The sequence below is a fragment of the Haemorhous mexicanus genome, chromosome 1 (genome assembly GCF_027477595.1).
Source record: "Haemorhous mexicanus isolate bHaeMex1 chromosome 1, bHaeMex1.pri, whole genome shotgun sequence".
NCBI classification, from domain to species: Eukaryota; Metazoa; Chordata; class Aves; order Passeriformes; family Fringillidae; genus Haemorhous; species Haemorhous mexicanus.
The window spans coordinates 17,004,504-17,021,356 of NC_082341.1; the positions used below are offsets into that span (position 1 = coordinate 17,004,504).

At 40.3% G+C, this 16,853-nt stretch overlaps 1 protein-coding gene across 1 annotated transcript in view; it reads right to left on the reverse strand.

Annotated features, from left to right (window-relative positions):
• The window catches only part of MYO3A (myosin IIIA), a 104,493-nt gene extending 95,970 nt beyond the window's left edge, over positions 1–8,523 (reverse strand). Inside the window, exons 1-2 of the mRNA XM_059869732.1 lie at positions 8,356–8,523; positions 3,375–3,509 (exon numbers count right to left, since the gene is read on the reverse strand). Coding sequence (XP_059725715.1) covers positions 3,375–3,509; positions 8,356–8,523 — 303 coding nt within the window. The remainder of the gene's footprint in view (positions 1–3,374; positions 3,510–8,355) is intronic.
• Between the last annotated feature and the right edge of the window lie 8,330 nt (positions 8,524–16,853).

A 16,853-nucleotide genomic window follows, 5' to 3' on the forward strand; every position in this document is an offset into this window, starting at 1 on the left:
CACAAATTGCATCAACTGCTCTGCAACTGCACGTACTTTTTAACCACAGAGCTGGCTAGAAAATAGAGATTGCAAGCCACTGGAAACTGTAACATATTCCCCCTTCTCATATGAGCAGGAGTCTAAATTTCTTCACACTGAAATATAATTAGATTTAGCAACATTTTTGCAATGTTGAAAACATCATATCCTACTACGTGGAATATTATATAAACAGAAATCAGCATATTATAGTGATGCTAAAATTCAACTTGCATGCTTGTGAGGGGAGACTGTAGAGCATGCCTGTAACATCATCAGGTTTAGTGTGTCCATAAATGGATACTAAATGGAATAGTCTGGGACATCTGTAATACAGCAATCATGGTTGCTGGAAAGCATGAGGGAAATGGACTGAAAAAACCAGACAACAAACTTTTCCTAAATAGCATTTTCTAGTGCCACCACAGTACACAGAAAGTTGAGCTACAAGGACCATTGGCCTAACTCAGAAGGACACTGCTAATATTCTTGAAATGTTCAGGGGAAAAAAAAAACCACCACCTAAAAAGAATATTTTGTCAGTCTTGACATTCAGCAGAGTGAAAGGGATGTATTTCTGTAACACTTCTTGGCAATTCCCTCTACCTCTCCAGAAGTGAGTGAGAGGTTTCTGCAATAAACTTTGATATTACGAAACTGTATTTTTGGGTGGAAAGTCATTCCTTCCAAAATTTTTCCCCTACCAAGCTAAGTTTTAGCCCATCAAATAAGTTTTGGGGGTTTTTTTACTGCATAAATAATGCATGCTTCCTCTATTTCCTATACAAAAATATTGATGACTATAAAATACACTAGCATACTTATGTGACTCAAATTAAACCAAATTCATCTCAAATAGGGTATGCATAATTTTGCATCCCCTGAAAATGGACTGAGATGCTCCTTAAAAGTTCTACCTGATCTCTGTAGGAAGTGAACTAGATGGAAATATGTTGCATTATGATTCTGGTTTACAGCAGCAAGTAAAAGCTGTGTAATACCTACCATTTACCTTGCTATGGCTTTTCAGCCTTCACTCTTTCTTGCCTATGTTGTTCATTGCACCAGGCAAAGCCTGTGCCATTTGTTCTCTCCACCTCTCCCTGACCTACATGCCCACCTCTAGGAGCCTAATATGATTCCTCTCTGCTCCATCTTCCATCAGATGATTTCCAGCTATCTCAGATATTTTCCTTTCTGAATTAACATCCAGAGCAGAAATAAATGGGCTACAGCACACTCAGCCTCAGCTGTGTCATTATGCTGCTGTCTGCTGACACCAAACTGCTAAGCTGATTCATCCCAAGTATGGGATTTCTTTCCAACACAGACTCAGTAGGACAGTTCCTCCTGTCTGAGTCTCTGGTCACACAGAGCAAAGCTTAATGCACCCGGCAGGAATCCTCCTTCCTGCAACATTCCGTACTATAAACGTGATGAGAACATCCAAGGAAGAGCAGATGTTCAGCTTATTTGAGTGCAGCCTACAGAGAGAAAGGCATTTCTGAACTGAGAGTCAAGAGTACTGTCATTCTGTAGATGTTTTCTTGTTTCACTTTTATTCCCATAGGCAGTTTTCTTAAAAATAAGTTGCATGGGGCACATCTTAAAAAGCTGAAGATTTTTTCTTCTAGGAAAAAACCCCCAAACCCAAACATCAAAATATATGGATTCAAACGCTCCAGTGAATAACTTTTTTGGTAACCTGCAGTGGTGATTCTAAATTCATTACTAAATGCTGAGTTTTACCATCTATCACAACCATTCCTAGTGGAATTTGAGAAACTTTCTCTCCAAATCGTCTTGCCCACATATCCCATCAAAGAACACAAAACAGAGATGATGAAAAGACACTCATTCTTATAAACTGCAGGACACCTTAACTGCTGCTGTGAAAAGCAAACTGCAACTGTAAAGCTGCACACAAGCTGATAAGAAGATGCCACTTAAACAGAGAAATCTGTTTCATGACAGTTTTCCTTCACATACACTATTATTAATAGGAAAGCTCCACCAAAGTCAATAGTAAAATTTATTTTCCTGCTTATGCATATCTACACATATCAGCTAAAATTCATTGCATTCACAGATCTACATATGCAGTGACAGAAAGCATCCAAGACTGTTCCACACACTCCATACCTGCACATGTACAGCTTCGCTTAATAAGAGTAAATATAAAACACACTCCACATATAGGCTCATGTTTTTCACATAAAGAAAATAATTCCATGCAAAATATAAAAGCTAATATATAAACACTTGACTGTTTCCTTCCAGTCTGTTTCAGCCTGGCTGTTTGGCATCCATCCTTTATAGGCTAGAAGTTTGACAGATGGGAGTTTCCAACGCCCAGCAGAGACAATGGACACTGGATTTTTCAAGATGCTCACTTCACAAAGACCTGACACCTTTTGATGTCAATCTAACATAGTAATTTGCTATGATTTGCAATGCAAACCATTCTTGAAAATATCTTCCAATGGAACACAAAAGAATTTGGAATAGATTTTTTTTAGACCTTACACATTGCTGATAGCTTGTTTCTAGAATTTGATACCATTTTATCACTGAGATATTTGGTAGGAGATTTGTATTTACTTAGCTGACAAAATACAACCAATTCTTCAATCTTAACTTTATCAAACTCTGATCAAATGACAGCAAAATCTTGATTCCTAGGAAAAGCTAGGAAAAAACACTATTCCTGTCAGAAATATTCTTCATTTTCCTTTGGACACAAGAGGAAGTTTTTACAGAACAGGCTGTGAATCTATAGAAACTGTAATGATCAAGACCTTTGCTCACAGATTACTCAAAACTAAAGACAAACACATCTTGCTCTGAACTTAATTTGAGGAAAATTAAGTGCTCTTCTCCTGCTGCTGTCAACACCATTTGGGCAGTAGCTGCTTTTATTTGCTTACTAATTACCTCCCACAGAAAAAAAGGAATTCAGTTAAAAATTTCTATAATTTCATTTGGGAAAAAAAATCACCATACTGTATTCTTTAACTGCTATGTCATATGTTAGTAATATTTAAAGAAATGCTACTACAAGAAGACTCCCATGGCAAGCCTTTCACCAAAGAAATATTTTAGGTAGCAAATCCTGTAAATTTATTAGAATTTATTTCCTAATTCTGAAGGCACAGGACTATCAGCATAATATCAAGAAAAGAACACTGAACAATTTAATCAGAACAGTAAAAAGACTAAACAACAGCATTTATCACTTTGCATGCAATTACTCCTGAAAAAAATGACAAAATTACTTGCATCTCATTCATTGAGTTTATACTAAACAATGGAATACCAACTAGAATAAACCTCCTTTCTTCTGTATTATTTACCTCAAGAACTAGCCAAAGCTGGTCTCCATTTTTCACATCTTTCTTATAGTACATGCCGTAGAATTTGACTACATTGGGATGATCAGAGAGAGCTTTCAAAATGTTGTACTCAGCTTCAATTTCTTCATCAATGTCCTAGTGTCACAAATGAGAAATACTTAGCAGTTAACAAATAAATAATGATAGCCATAAAAGAAAACACAAAACCAAAAAAAACCACAAAGTATTTTCTGTCAATTCAAATGTAGTCTGAAATGATACAAAGAAAAAAAAACCCAAATAGAACAGAAATACACCATTTATAGAACTACAAAGCCTCGTTCTGTTTAGTGAATAGAAAACAGTTATTTTTTTAAATTTTATTTAGTCTTTGTCAATTTCGACTAATGAACATGTTGGGTATGACAGAGCAGCCCTCAGGAAGGAGCAAGGGTCCTGGAGGACAACAAGTTGTCCATGAGCCAGCAGTGTGTCCTGAGGTCCAAGAAGGCCGATGGGATCCTCAGCTGCATTAGGAAAAGCATTGCCAACAGGTTGAGGGAGGTGATCCTGCCTCTCTACTCAGCCCTGGTGAGGCCACACCAGCAGTGCTGTGTCCAGTTCTGGGCTCCTCAGTACAAGAAAGACATGGAGCTAATGGAGTGGGTCCAGAGGAGAGCTACAGAGATGATGAAGGGATTGGAACATGTCTCTTATGAGGAAAGGCTGAGGAAGCTGGGCCTGTTCAGCTTCAAGAAGAGAAAACTGAGAGGGAACCTCAACAATCTCTACAAGTGTCTGAAGGGAAGGTGTCAAGAAGATGAATTCAGGAACTTCTCAGTGGTGCCAAGCAATGCGATGAGAGGCTATGGGTGAAACTGATGCACAGGAAGTTCCACCTGAATATGAGGAAGAAATTCTTTATTGCATGGGTGACAGAATACTGGAACAGGTTCCCCAGAGAGGTTGTGGAGTGTCCCTCTCTGGAGAGATTCAAGAATTCTCCGGATCTAATCCTGTGCCATGTGCTCTAGCAAGACCCTGCTTGCACAGGGAGGTTAGATCATATGACCCCATCACTGGTCCCTTCCAGCCTTAACTACTCTGTGATGTCAAGGCAAAGCCAGAGCAATCCACAAGTAGGTAGGTATGCAGATGCCTTGGGAAAATACGTGTTACTGCTTTAGTATTAATGGTAACCCCAACTAGAAATGGTGCAGCTGGGACTACCTCTCTATCTCTTTGTGCATGAACAAGTATGACTGCAGCCACATCTTATTCATTTGTCATCCCACTTTCTAGAATTATCTGGGAATTCTTCTCATTTTCTACTGTCACAGAAGCTGGTGACATCCACGGTCTCTCTGGATTCTGCTACTGAACTACAATAATCATGGTTTTTTGCCACAGTCTCATTACAGACGTTGGGTTTCTTAGTGAGGGAAATCCTTTTGGAGGTGAGATATGAGGAACAGTTTTGCCAACAGATGCACTGGGAGCCGTGCAAATCCCTTCAGAGCAAAAATGGACACAGGCATTGGCAGGCTTTAGCAGGCATTGGATGACTCAGGTAAACCTTTCCCACCTGTGCACTGGAATTGCTCATTGAGGGATGATGATTACACTGCATTTGAGTCATGTTGACAAAATATTCAATCCCTCTTGACAACAGATAAAGGCAAATATCTGCAGCCATTTTACCCTCCTTGTTTAGATCTCAAAAAAAAAAAAAAAGGTTAACACATTAATTTCAGACTTAAAAACATTTTTTAATACAATTTGCTATTTACAACTACACAAAAAGAAGTGAAAAATCCATTCTAGAAGAAGGCTCCCTTATGAACTACACTATCCATATGAATGGATTTCATATCAGTGAAAAGCTCTGCTCAGTGCCAAAAACACATCTCAACAAAGCCAAAAAGAACTGGCCATGGCAGAGAAAGGGGATGTTCTGTATTCCCAATGAATGATACTCCTTCTCATTCTGTTCAACACACCTGTCCCAAGAGCACTTTTTGCTCACTTGTTTCTTACACAGGTCTTCCCTATCCTATTCAAGTTCCTCACAGGAGCCTTTTGTCTTGAGACCAGCTTGACTGTTCTCCAAGAACTTCCTCTGTCACCAGTATCTTCATGAATCAGCCCATTAAACTTTCATATTAAGATTATCAGGATAAGTCTTCTCACAAGGAAGGATTTTAGAGGTCTTGTTATTGGAACAATTCAAAAACAGCAGGAATTTTCCTCTTTCTAAAAAAAGGAGACACTCACTTTAAGGTAATTTTCCCCAGCATAACACAGAATACGGAAAAAAAAAATACAAGGAAGGAAGAAGGAACCAAAGTATTGAAGGTGGCAGAGAATGGAAAGAGAAAGAAGCAGGGATGAAGACAGGAAACATATCTGGCCAAAACAAAATAAAGGAGAAATACAGTCAAAAGCCAAAAATTAAAAACAAAGCATACAATAGTTTTTACTGCCTTGGGGAAATTGGAAGAGAATTAGCCCACTATCCTACTGTGAATTCATAGAGGCTTTGGTCTCCTGAGGGGTACTCGGATTTTATGAGATTTTTTACAATTATAAGGAGAAATTAAATGATAGAATATTCATTCTGTGCCTACCAAAAAGAAAAATATTCCTCAGTATTTTATGAAGAAAAAAAACTTGAAATATTTAGTTGAATTTAGCTATTTACCTTCATAAAAAAAAAAAAACTGTATTAGAAATGGCAGACTGAAAATTTTCATCCTATATATAGAATAATTTGGCTAAGAGTTCTAAAGCACAATGGTTTTTACTTATAGTCCTGAGGACAAGACTAAGCCTTCTCTGTTCCATCTTCATTTCAACACCTTTGCTTTCCTGTTTTGGTTTTAAAAAGCTGAGCTGCTATCCAGCAAAAAGCATCTGTGCTCTAAAGGATTAAACATTAAAAGCTTATTTCAGTCATATATCACCCATGATAATGTAGGTTCCCCAGTTTAATTTCAAAACATCAGTTAAACCAAACCATATTTCTTCTGCTTTGTTTCCCGTCTACCTCTCAAGAGGCACAATTTTGAAACAATCTCCAAAGAAAAAGAATTGCAAAATGTAAAGAAGAAAATACATAAAGTATCTTTTCCTTTATTGCAATGGCTCCCTCTGCAGCCATTATTAATACTTTCAGTTTAAATAAAAAGAATTCATTTATTACTTTCACTTTATTTCCAAAACAGGATTGTCATTTTAGCAGTTATATGGAGGTACAGCAGCTACTCCAGACACCCTGTAAATAGAAGAGGGCAAAGAAGAATAGTGTTCTTAGAATAAAAAGGGTAAAACATTTAGTTAAGAGTCAAGTCTTGGAAGACTGATGTTGACTGCACTACTGCCACTTTTTCATTAAAATAAGGAACCTGTTTTCATCAGTTATATATTTGCCCATCTTCAATTTCTTATATTGCATTTTCATCCATTCTATTTCTTCCATCTCCTTTACATTCTATTCCTTTTTCCTACTTAATCTATTTCTCTTTCCTCTGGCATCAGCTTTACTGTGTCTTTTTTTTCTTCCTACTATCATCCTTTAATCTTTTTCAGCAATCTCACAAGTGTACAGAACATTGAAAGTTTCACTGATTTCTTCAGGAATTCCTGCCATAGTCAGCTGCCACTTAAGAATCACTCCTGAACACTTCTGAAGCATAGGAAAGCAAAAGCATTTCCTGCTAAACAGGCATTTAGATGAACACCAATTGCAAGGAAGTCATGCCTATTTATTGTAAGCACAAGAGCCTTGTTTACAGAAAGCAATAGAGTCAAAAATAGTTTCCAATACATTTGAACTCATCAAGATGCTTATCACTTTGAAAGTTATGTTTACTTCGGAAGAGGTTGTGGTATTGAATTGAGATGAGCACCCTTTTGGTGCTTTGAAGGCATGCTGAAATAAAAAGCAGATCAGCAGGAAACACAGCACAGACAACGGAAGACACTATGTTTTCACCAATGTATTTCACAGACTTTTGTGTCTATGGGATCATAATCTGACACTGTTTGATGTGCAGAGGTAGAAGAGCCCTGTGTGGCTGTGCAGTTCCAGACCTGTAGGGTCCCCACAGCACAGCATGCTCACCCATTTCTGCCCAGAGGTCATGCCATAGAAGCCCACACCTTATGAACCTATACTGACAGTGCAGAAGATGAACTTAAAAGGGCCTCCAAATTAGGAACAGATACTTTCCCATGTTTTGGTCTTAAGAAAAGTCCCAAGCCACATGCAGCACAACTGAAGTCAGTTGGGTGAGCCTCTACAAACCAGACCAGTGTTCTTCCTTATTCTTTGAGCATTAAACTGCCACCCAACAAATGTCAGTTATTGAAAACAAAACTGTGCTCTACAACTTCATAATTCCACCTCCCAGTTGCCTGGTGCTTTGTGTGTAGAGCCAATGCCTTTGCATTTTCCATTTGAAAAGATGGATTCCTCTGTGACACCTACTTATTTTGGCACAGTCCAAAAACACAGAATGAACAATAATAATAATAAAGTATGCTATTTTATTTTTGAGGTATCACTCAGAGCATGCAACTCAGCTACAAGCGTGTACTCAGATGGTTGAAGGTACAGGTAAGTACTTGGAAGTACATAACTTCCTTACTGGCCAGTATGTCAAAAAACTTAAAAAAAGGAAAGGGAACAACAGGAAAAATAGAATAAGCTAGGCTTCCTAATACTGAAAAGGGAAATAATCAGCTCTGCTTCCAAAAACAAGAGAGAAGGGGTAACAAAGTAAAAGCAACAAAGTTTAGGTATACTTCTGACTTTTACCATAAGCAAACACTTCCAAGATCACTTATGTTAAGAAAAAATGCATTGATAGCTAGCCTGATACATAGCAGGCTGAAATAGTTTATTTCACAGTCACTTCTAATACAAATTATCTACAAAGATTAAGAGGAAAAAAAAAGACTACATAAACTCACAATTAACCAAGTAATTTAAGTAACTTACATGAACAGGATCCAAAATTTTGACTGCTGCTTTGCTGCCATTTTTCTTATTTAACACCTTGAAAACTTTTCCATAAGTTCCTTTGCCAATAGTCTCAATTATTTCCCAGGTATCTGAAGGATCAGGAAAGCTATCAAATACTATTGTTTTCCCAGACAATGGAAGCATCTCAAATGGTGGCTCCTAGGAAAAAGGGATATCAGTGTTCACTCAACAAATGGTTAATAGCAATTTGTTTCCCAGAAATGGGAAGAGAAATACACACTCCAGCCTCAAACACTAGAAATGTTTTTGTATGTAGTGTGCATGCACAGATAGCATAATGAATAAGAACTGCTGCACTTGAATTTCCCTTCATTTGCTATTGTTTTGACTGCCCAATATCAAATGAAGGTATGTGCAGTCAACACAGTATCAAATGAAGGGAAATTCAAATGATAATTTGAACCAAAATCAAGTTTGAGTGAAGCCAGTTTCACATGCACTTCAGTGAATATATTTGTAACTCCCAGATCTTTGGAGGGACAGGGGAATGAGAGTCAAGTTCATAAAATTCCAAAGGATTTAGGTCCATTACCAAGAATCAGGCAAGAAGTGGAAAGAAATCCACGCAAAACATCTTAAATATTAGCATTAGGTTCATTCAAGCTCTTACAGCAAACAATCATTTTACAAGCCAACTCTTAGGATTTGAATTATGATATAGATCTCAAAAGCAGATGAAAGTGACAGATCTTTTCACAATGCTATTGTCTTCTGACAGTCAAGCACTCTCAGTCATGGAAAACATGCTTACCAATGTACATCCTTTAACAACTGGTTTACATACTGCAAAGGAAACACCTTTTACAATGACTGAACTGACCAGGTTGCACGAACACCCTGGTCCATGATGGATACAATTCACCAGGAAACCTGCAGCAGTCTGTTGTGTACTTGGTATTGCAGCCAGTACTGGCCCAGCTCCTTGATTCCAAATACTGTTGGAACTAAATGACCCAATTTTACCTGATACAATGAAATCTCCCTTAACACTGTTCCAGGTTAAGGTCAAAGTAAAGATGAAGATCCAGAGACATACAGCTGTAATAAGTACAGTCTCAGTTTTTCATTCCAGATTCAAAATTTGCTTCTTTCTCCTGTCCCACGAGATTCACAAAGACTCAACTTGGGACATTGACTGTAGTCTCTTCCTAAGGCATGACCTTATGCCTAGTCTTTATCCATGCTTTGGGAGCTACACCACATTCAGGTCAAGCCACTTCTTCCCCCAAAAAAGAACACAAGTGAGTCACAACTCTCTTTTTCTTTGCCTTTAAAGTAGTGCTCAAGTACAGTAATTCTGTTGGCGTTTTTTAATCACTTCATGCATAAATGCTTTGTAATTGGCTTCTGCACTCTGCTGTAATTAGGAGACTACACAAAACAATAACTAAATTTGGGATGATAAATGGATGAAGATTCATAATCTCAAACCCTTGCTTTGAGGGTTTCAATAATGATAGCATTTCAAAATTTCTCATTCTAAGCTTTAGTATTTTAAATTGAGGCTAACTATTTGTTTAAGATCTTACTGGATACTTCTAAACCTGTAACTGGTGGGGTTTTTTTTAATAAGAGGAAAAACGTTTAACAGTATCAATGGTTGCCTTCATAAGAACTGAGGCATCCAAACCATATTGAAGCCTGTCTACATACAGGCTATTTTCTACAGAATATGTAATTTTCCATTGAAATCTAGAACCTGCTGTGTCTCACATTACAAGAAAACACAGGAGCTTCTGACCCAGGCAGTAGGAGATATGCAGCACTGAAGGAAGAAAGATTTATTTCTTCCCTTTCGAAGATGAGCACTTCTGACACAGGAACTCAAAGAACAGCTTCACATATTTAGACTGTGCCAGAGTCAAGCTGGGAACTCTGATACTCTGAATCTTCAAATAAGCAAAGGACCACCCTGCTGCAGGGATATTTTAAACGAGGTAGAACACTCCAAGAAGTAACATTCCAGCCTGGTGCTTCAGACAGCCTCCTAGGCTCCATTAACTCCATATACATTGACAGAATCAAGATGAAATTCATTGACTCCCAGTATCAATTGCTTATTTGTCTGCAGAGACTGGTACAATGAGAACTGTTAAAGGGCTAAGGAAATGTGATCCGGCAGGTGCTATGTGGCTACCAGATAAAAAGTGCTAGAGAAATTGCCATGTGCTTTTGTTTTCTTTTGAAAATCACAACAGTTGCACATCATCTAGTCTTAAGAAAAGTCACCACATAATTCAAATATATGCATTCAGTCATACTTAGTTCAATAATTTAAGACTGCTATACCAGAAAAAAATATTCACCCTAGCTCTTTCTTTTGATTTACAGATTCAAAATGGTAACTTGAATAAATTATAATGAATACCATGTTTCCTCACTTTCACCAAGTTTAAGAACAAGTCCCTGCAGATAAATTATTTATTTTTCACTTCTATTATTAAAAATATATTAAATAGAATGATTTCAAGTGTTCTGTTCTGGATGATGGATAATGTTTTATTGCATCTCAGTGAAGTTGTCAAAGCTGATAATGATTTAACCTCATATTTCAGCAATAAATTGGACTGCTCCTGGAATATGTCTGGATGCCCAAACAACTGGATAATTTATCATACCCTTCACCATTAAAAATTTACTTAAAAGACAGCACAGTTTATAACTTGATCCAAACCTCTAAGCTGGGAATGTACCCTTTGAACCGCTAGGAAAAAAAGAACTTTTCAAAATACTTCTGGTGTGTTCAGTGTGACAGTTCACTCAGCTTCTGCTCAGATTTTGGCTAACCTGCTGGGGAGGCCTGATGGATGCTGGACACAGTGCCAGTAAGTCAAAGCAAGCGCACCAAGTAGGCAGACAGGTGGCCTGAAAGAGCTCAAGAGCCATTGCGAGCATTGTGCACCATTATCACTGGCAAATCTCTGTCTCCTGTCATCTTTCCTGTTGCAGTTTCCCCAGAATCTGCTCACTTATAAAAAATGGTATAGGCCAAATCTCCAAGCTGGAAGGTATAAAATATCAGCTTACCCAAAAAGCTTTAGAAGCAAATCCAAGAGGAGCTGGACTGCTGAGGCCTTCCTGCTACTTGGTGTGATAAAGGGAACACTTGAATGTGACAGAGGAGAAGGGATAAGCAGTCTCTTACCCCCAGCTAGGTTTTACTTTTTTGGTTTTGCTTGGAGTTGTACAAATTAAGAGTTATAGGTTATAAATTACAAAACCTTATGGCTTGAATGGTGCATAAATGAATTCATGTGATAGACTGACCTAGGCAAAAGGGGATTGAGCATGTTAGCTTGTCATGTTAGTTATAGTTCCTAATGAGTTCGTGAAACAAAGTTTAAATCACAGAGTACGTTGTCCAGTAATTTTGAGAGAGCCAAACAGACTGACACAGCAATTAAATTCAGGATATTCAGGGCAAGGAAAAAATAGATTTGGAGTTTCAAAAAAACAAGGTTTGGGGTTTTTTTCTGTTTATTGGTTGGTGGTTTTTTTATCTGAGAGGGGGATCTGGTGCCAGTTATAAGAACAAACTGGGTGAGAATTTATTTGCACCATTCCCATGTGACTTTCACTTCACATCAAACATACACACCCTATGGAGCAGACTTCAGGCCAAATATTAGAGATAGCCCGGATACCCAGAGATGCCCTGCTCAGCAGCTGTGCTGACAGACCACTGCATTCTCCACCATTTTCAGTATCTGGTCAGTTTGGAGAGGGAAGGGAAAGCCTGCTAAAGAACATAGTATATTGCCTCTGGACTATCTCATTGCTGCCAAGGCAACTCAGTGAAGTACATTTACCACACCCAAAGCTTCAGACACAAACCAACTGCCCTGTGGAGGGCTTTTTAATCAAGGCCACAGAGCACTAGAGACAACACAGTCACACAGGAATAAGGAATTGGTTTTGCTTCTGCCAGCTGGGTTGAAAGCATGATGGAGCCTGAATTTCACACAGAATATCATATGGTAATCCAATATTTTCACCACTGTTTCATACGACCTAACTGTGCAACTTTCTAATAAACTTTCCCCCCAACAGTTTCTGAATAGACCTTCATCTCACTTGGACGAAAACATACCCATTTCCTCCATAAAGAGTTAATAAAATGAGAGCTCCTTGCCTCATGTCACTCATCTTCCTCCACACAGGGAGCCTACAGGATCAGCAAAGCAGACATCTATTCACATTTAACTACAAATGAATGCACCCTTTAGGTTCCCATCAGCATCTGTCTCCTGGCTACCACAACTTTCTGGTCTTGAAAACCAGGACCAGGAGCTCATGGTTCAGTTCAAAACACACCTACAGAGGTTGTCTTCTGGTTTCTTTGTCCCCATCCCTCTCACCTTCACATTGTAAACATTCCTCATACTTAACCAGACAACTCCTGCACGCATCCTACCCTGAAATGTGCCAGACATCTTCCTGTATGTCACAACTGGCAGATGCCTGGTGCCAAGAACACTGGCACACATGGCATATCAGGTCTGTTACCTCTCTGAAGGTGACACAATGCATTCCTGCAGATTGTGAAACTTCAACCTCTTGCCTAATGGATGCCAGAAAAAGTAATCACCCTAACAGAAAGAAAACAAACAAAAATAGACAGCTTCTTATATCAAATAAAAAACTCCATCTCACCTCACTTTTTCACCCCCTTTATTGCTTTATTCAATATCTAATTTGGAAGTTCTTTGGTCTGGCACTGATCAGAAGGCACAGTGGGGCCTTCAAAAACTTAATGCAATGGCACAACCAAATCCCAAGCCACATTTCTTCTTATTTCATGAGTTATGCCACACTGACAAGTACTTAATAAGAAAGTTAAAGGCTGCCACACAGAATTGTCACAACAAGCCAAAAAGCATGAGACTACAATATGCCCTTCATCATAGTAGCGCCTAGCAATTTCTGGGTAAATAATTTGATTATTTAACTAAGAGCATGGACTGCAGTTAGATTCTCAGCTAGAGCTACAATGATTCATTTATACAGTATATTATCTTAGCCATTGTTCCAAGAGTAAGTTTTGCTCTGGAAATTCAAATATCACCCCCATTCAATTCTGGGAGAATATCTGGCCTCTGATTTCAACAGTGGTCCAACCTATATCTGAATGGGAACTATACTCAAATCTAAGCTCAGTGTGAGCAGATCATCTAGTTTGGCCATTATTTAAAGACAGGTGTTTGCAAGTTTGCAGGCTGGGTGTTTTTTTGTTTTTTTTTTTTTTTACTTCATTTGTCAAAAGCTGAATGTACTTAGCATTGTAATTTCACTTTAAAACAACAGATTTGCATAATTACATAATTTTTGTACTTTCCATATGTCTAGACAAATTACCCTCTTCAACTGCACATCAATTTGTTTACTACTTTCTACTCTATATATTCCCTACTTGTTTCAACTGTCCTTCCCGTCTGCAAGAAACCTTCCAGAGGGAAAAAAGATCTCCTTAGTCCCAGCTATGGTAGATGAAGAATAAAAATCAACAACCTTCTCTAACAGTCAGTCCATGTATTTTGCTGTTGTGTGCTTACACCAGTAAGAAAGACACAAGACATCAATTTAGGTAGGCTTCACCTAAGATGATGTGTAGAATACACCTATAGGAACCTAAGTTAGATGCTATAATTCCATTTCAGTCAAAGAAATAAAAATTTGATTCACCTGGTTAGCATTTGTCTGCATAAGACAGCTCAGTCTCCAGACACTGATGATTCTACTGGCTAAGCTTCCATTGCCTACAACAGGAGCCCTGTTGCACTGCTTCAGATGTAGACATGTTAAGGTAAATTAATTCTATCTATTTAAATGCTGGAAATAAAGAGTTATAGCTTGGTAACTGATAAAATGACCATCAGCTCCATACTAGACAGGAAAACTGCAAGCCAGCCACTTCTCATCACCTGAAAGCTGTCAGGTGACTTGGACATTGTCTGATGATGCACAAACAAGGCAAGCACCATGCAATGACCTTGCCAAGCAAACTTTGAACCCTGCAACCAAACCCAAAATTAATGTAAATGTAGGAATAAATGGTTATGTAAAGCATTTGCAGGCAAGGAGTGATGATCAATTTAGGCAATATATCTCCTGGGCATAATACAAAGTACATACATCAATCTTAGGGCTGTATGGAAGAAAGTGATCTGGTTTTGAGGCCACTTTTTACTGTTTACTCTCTGAAAGGCTGAGTAACTGCTTCTTGTGTTTCTAAAAACACTTTTTTTCTTCAGTGACTGTTATCCAGTGACAACTTTCCCAACAAAGCAAGACAGCTTTGAGAGACATTTGATGCCTCTGGACTCCTTGACCTTTGTAAAACTTCTACACACAGCAGAGAAGCAGTACTGTGTGGTATCAGTACCTGATCTCCTGCTATTGATAAATGCATATTGGGTGTCCACACTGACATTTCATCTGTGGATTATTATTCAGCTGATCTTGACATTTTGACTTGCTGCAGACTGAACTGGCCAGCTTGGCTCACAGGAGGCTCCAGCTCTTTCCTCTCTGAATGTTGTCAGAGGGCACAGATGCAAGGGATCTGCTTCAGTGCTAGGTTCCACCTTTGTTTCCATTCATTCCCTGCCATGCCCCACAACAGAGAAAGTCACACGGCATGCTGAGGCTTACAGTTCTAAGGTAACTCCACTGGAGGAGGGGATTTTTAAGCAGCAGCTTAAAGAATCAGTGAGGGCTGTAAGCATTCAATCTATTCTCATGCATAGGCGCTACCCACTACATTGCAATCCTTCAGAATTTAAACATGATATAAGTACACAACCCAAACCTTTTTAAAAGCCAACCTTTAGTTAAAGAAAGAGGGTATGAAGAGAACAAGGAAACAAAATGCTAAATTTAATTAATGTCATCAATTTTAAAAGCTCTGATGTTTTGAAAACAAATGATAGCTAAAGATTTTTGTGGCAATTGTCATCCAACAGACAATATTTTTGTAGGGGCATTACAATAATGAAAGAAGATTAATAATGGTAGGGGGAATTGTCAGATTGTATTTGGACTTTGTGCTACCAGAAGTAATGAACTGACATTAGCAATCCATGAACTGAATTAAACCCAGCTAATTTTGTGGCTCCTAGAGGAGAGGCACTGCAAATGATGAGGATAATTTTTCAGTGACTAAACACTAGATCAATATATTAGCAAATAACTTGGTTTTCAAAGCTAAAGCATCACTTAATTTTCCTATTTTAACACAATAAAACTTTACGAAGCCATAAAAACCAATATTATATGACCTAACTCACTCTGTATTTCTCAGAACTTCTAACAACAGAAAAGTGGCAACCCAAACTTAATTTAGCTGCTGTATCAATGTGCTTTGTTAGGGCTTGGAATTAAAGTGAAACAGTAACTTGACAGCAAGATAAAGAAGGCATTGCAGACAACAAGCAAACTTGCTAGCACTTAGCATTAGCCGAAGAAGTTACGGGGTGTGAGAGTACAGTGGGCACGGCAGGACAGCACACGTGCCCTGCCGAGGCCAGGGTCACGGCACAGCCCCGCGTGTCCCTGGGGCGGGCAGCGCTGTGCCGCTCCGGGAGCGCCCGGCTGCCTCAGCGCGGGCACCGCGCGGGCAGGCATCCCTCCCGACTGCTCCGCACGCGTTTCTTATCCAGAAACTCACTCACAATGGGGGGAAAAAAAAACCCGAAAACCAAAAAGAAAACGGACGGAAAAAAAAAAGGGGGGGGGGGGGTAGAGAAAAAGCGTAAACAAGTAGGATTCATCTGAACGAGAGACCGCAAGAACCAACCCGCACATGCTCCCGTCGCCGGTAACTCCCGGCTCAGGGCACCCCCCCGCCCGTCCCATCAGCTCCGGGTCTGCGGCGGGAGGCTCCGGCCCGGCCCGGCCCGCACCACCCCCCGGGGGCCGGGCCACCATCCCGCGGGGGCCGCCCCGAAGCCCCTCGGCAAGGCGTGGCCGCCGGGCAGCGGAGCTCGGCGCAGAGCCCCCTCGCAGGCATCGGCGGTGGGGCTCGCCCGGGTTCCCTGCCTGCCGCTCCCGTTCGGGGATTACCCGCAACGAAACCTCCGGTCCCCGCAGAGCCAGCCCGCCGAGGGGGCAGGGGCCGCGCCACCTCCGGCCACCGTGCCTCGGCTTCGCCCTCCTCCTCCTCCTCCTCCTGCGGACGGCCCCGGCCCGGCTGCGGTCCCGCCTCGGGGTCAGCGGCGGATGAGCGCTTTGCCCCGCTAATCCCCCGCAGGCGCCGGCAAAGCCGGCAGAGCTCGGCCCGCCCCGGGCAGGGCGCGGCGGGGGCGCCGGGGCGGCCCAGGCTCCCTCCCGGCGGGACAGCGGCGGCCGCTGGGGATCCCGGGCCGGCCGCCCCCAGAGCCCCGCACCCCGATCCGCCCCGCGGGGATTACACGGCGCTGGGCGGCCGCCGAGCCCCGGCGAGGCTGCTGGCCTGG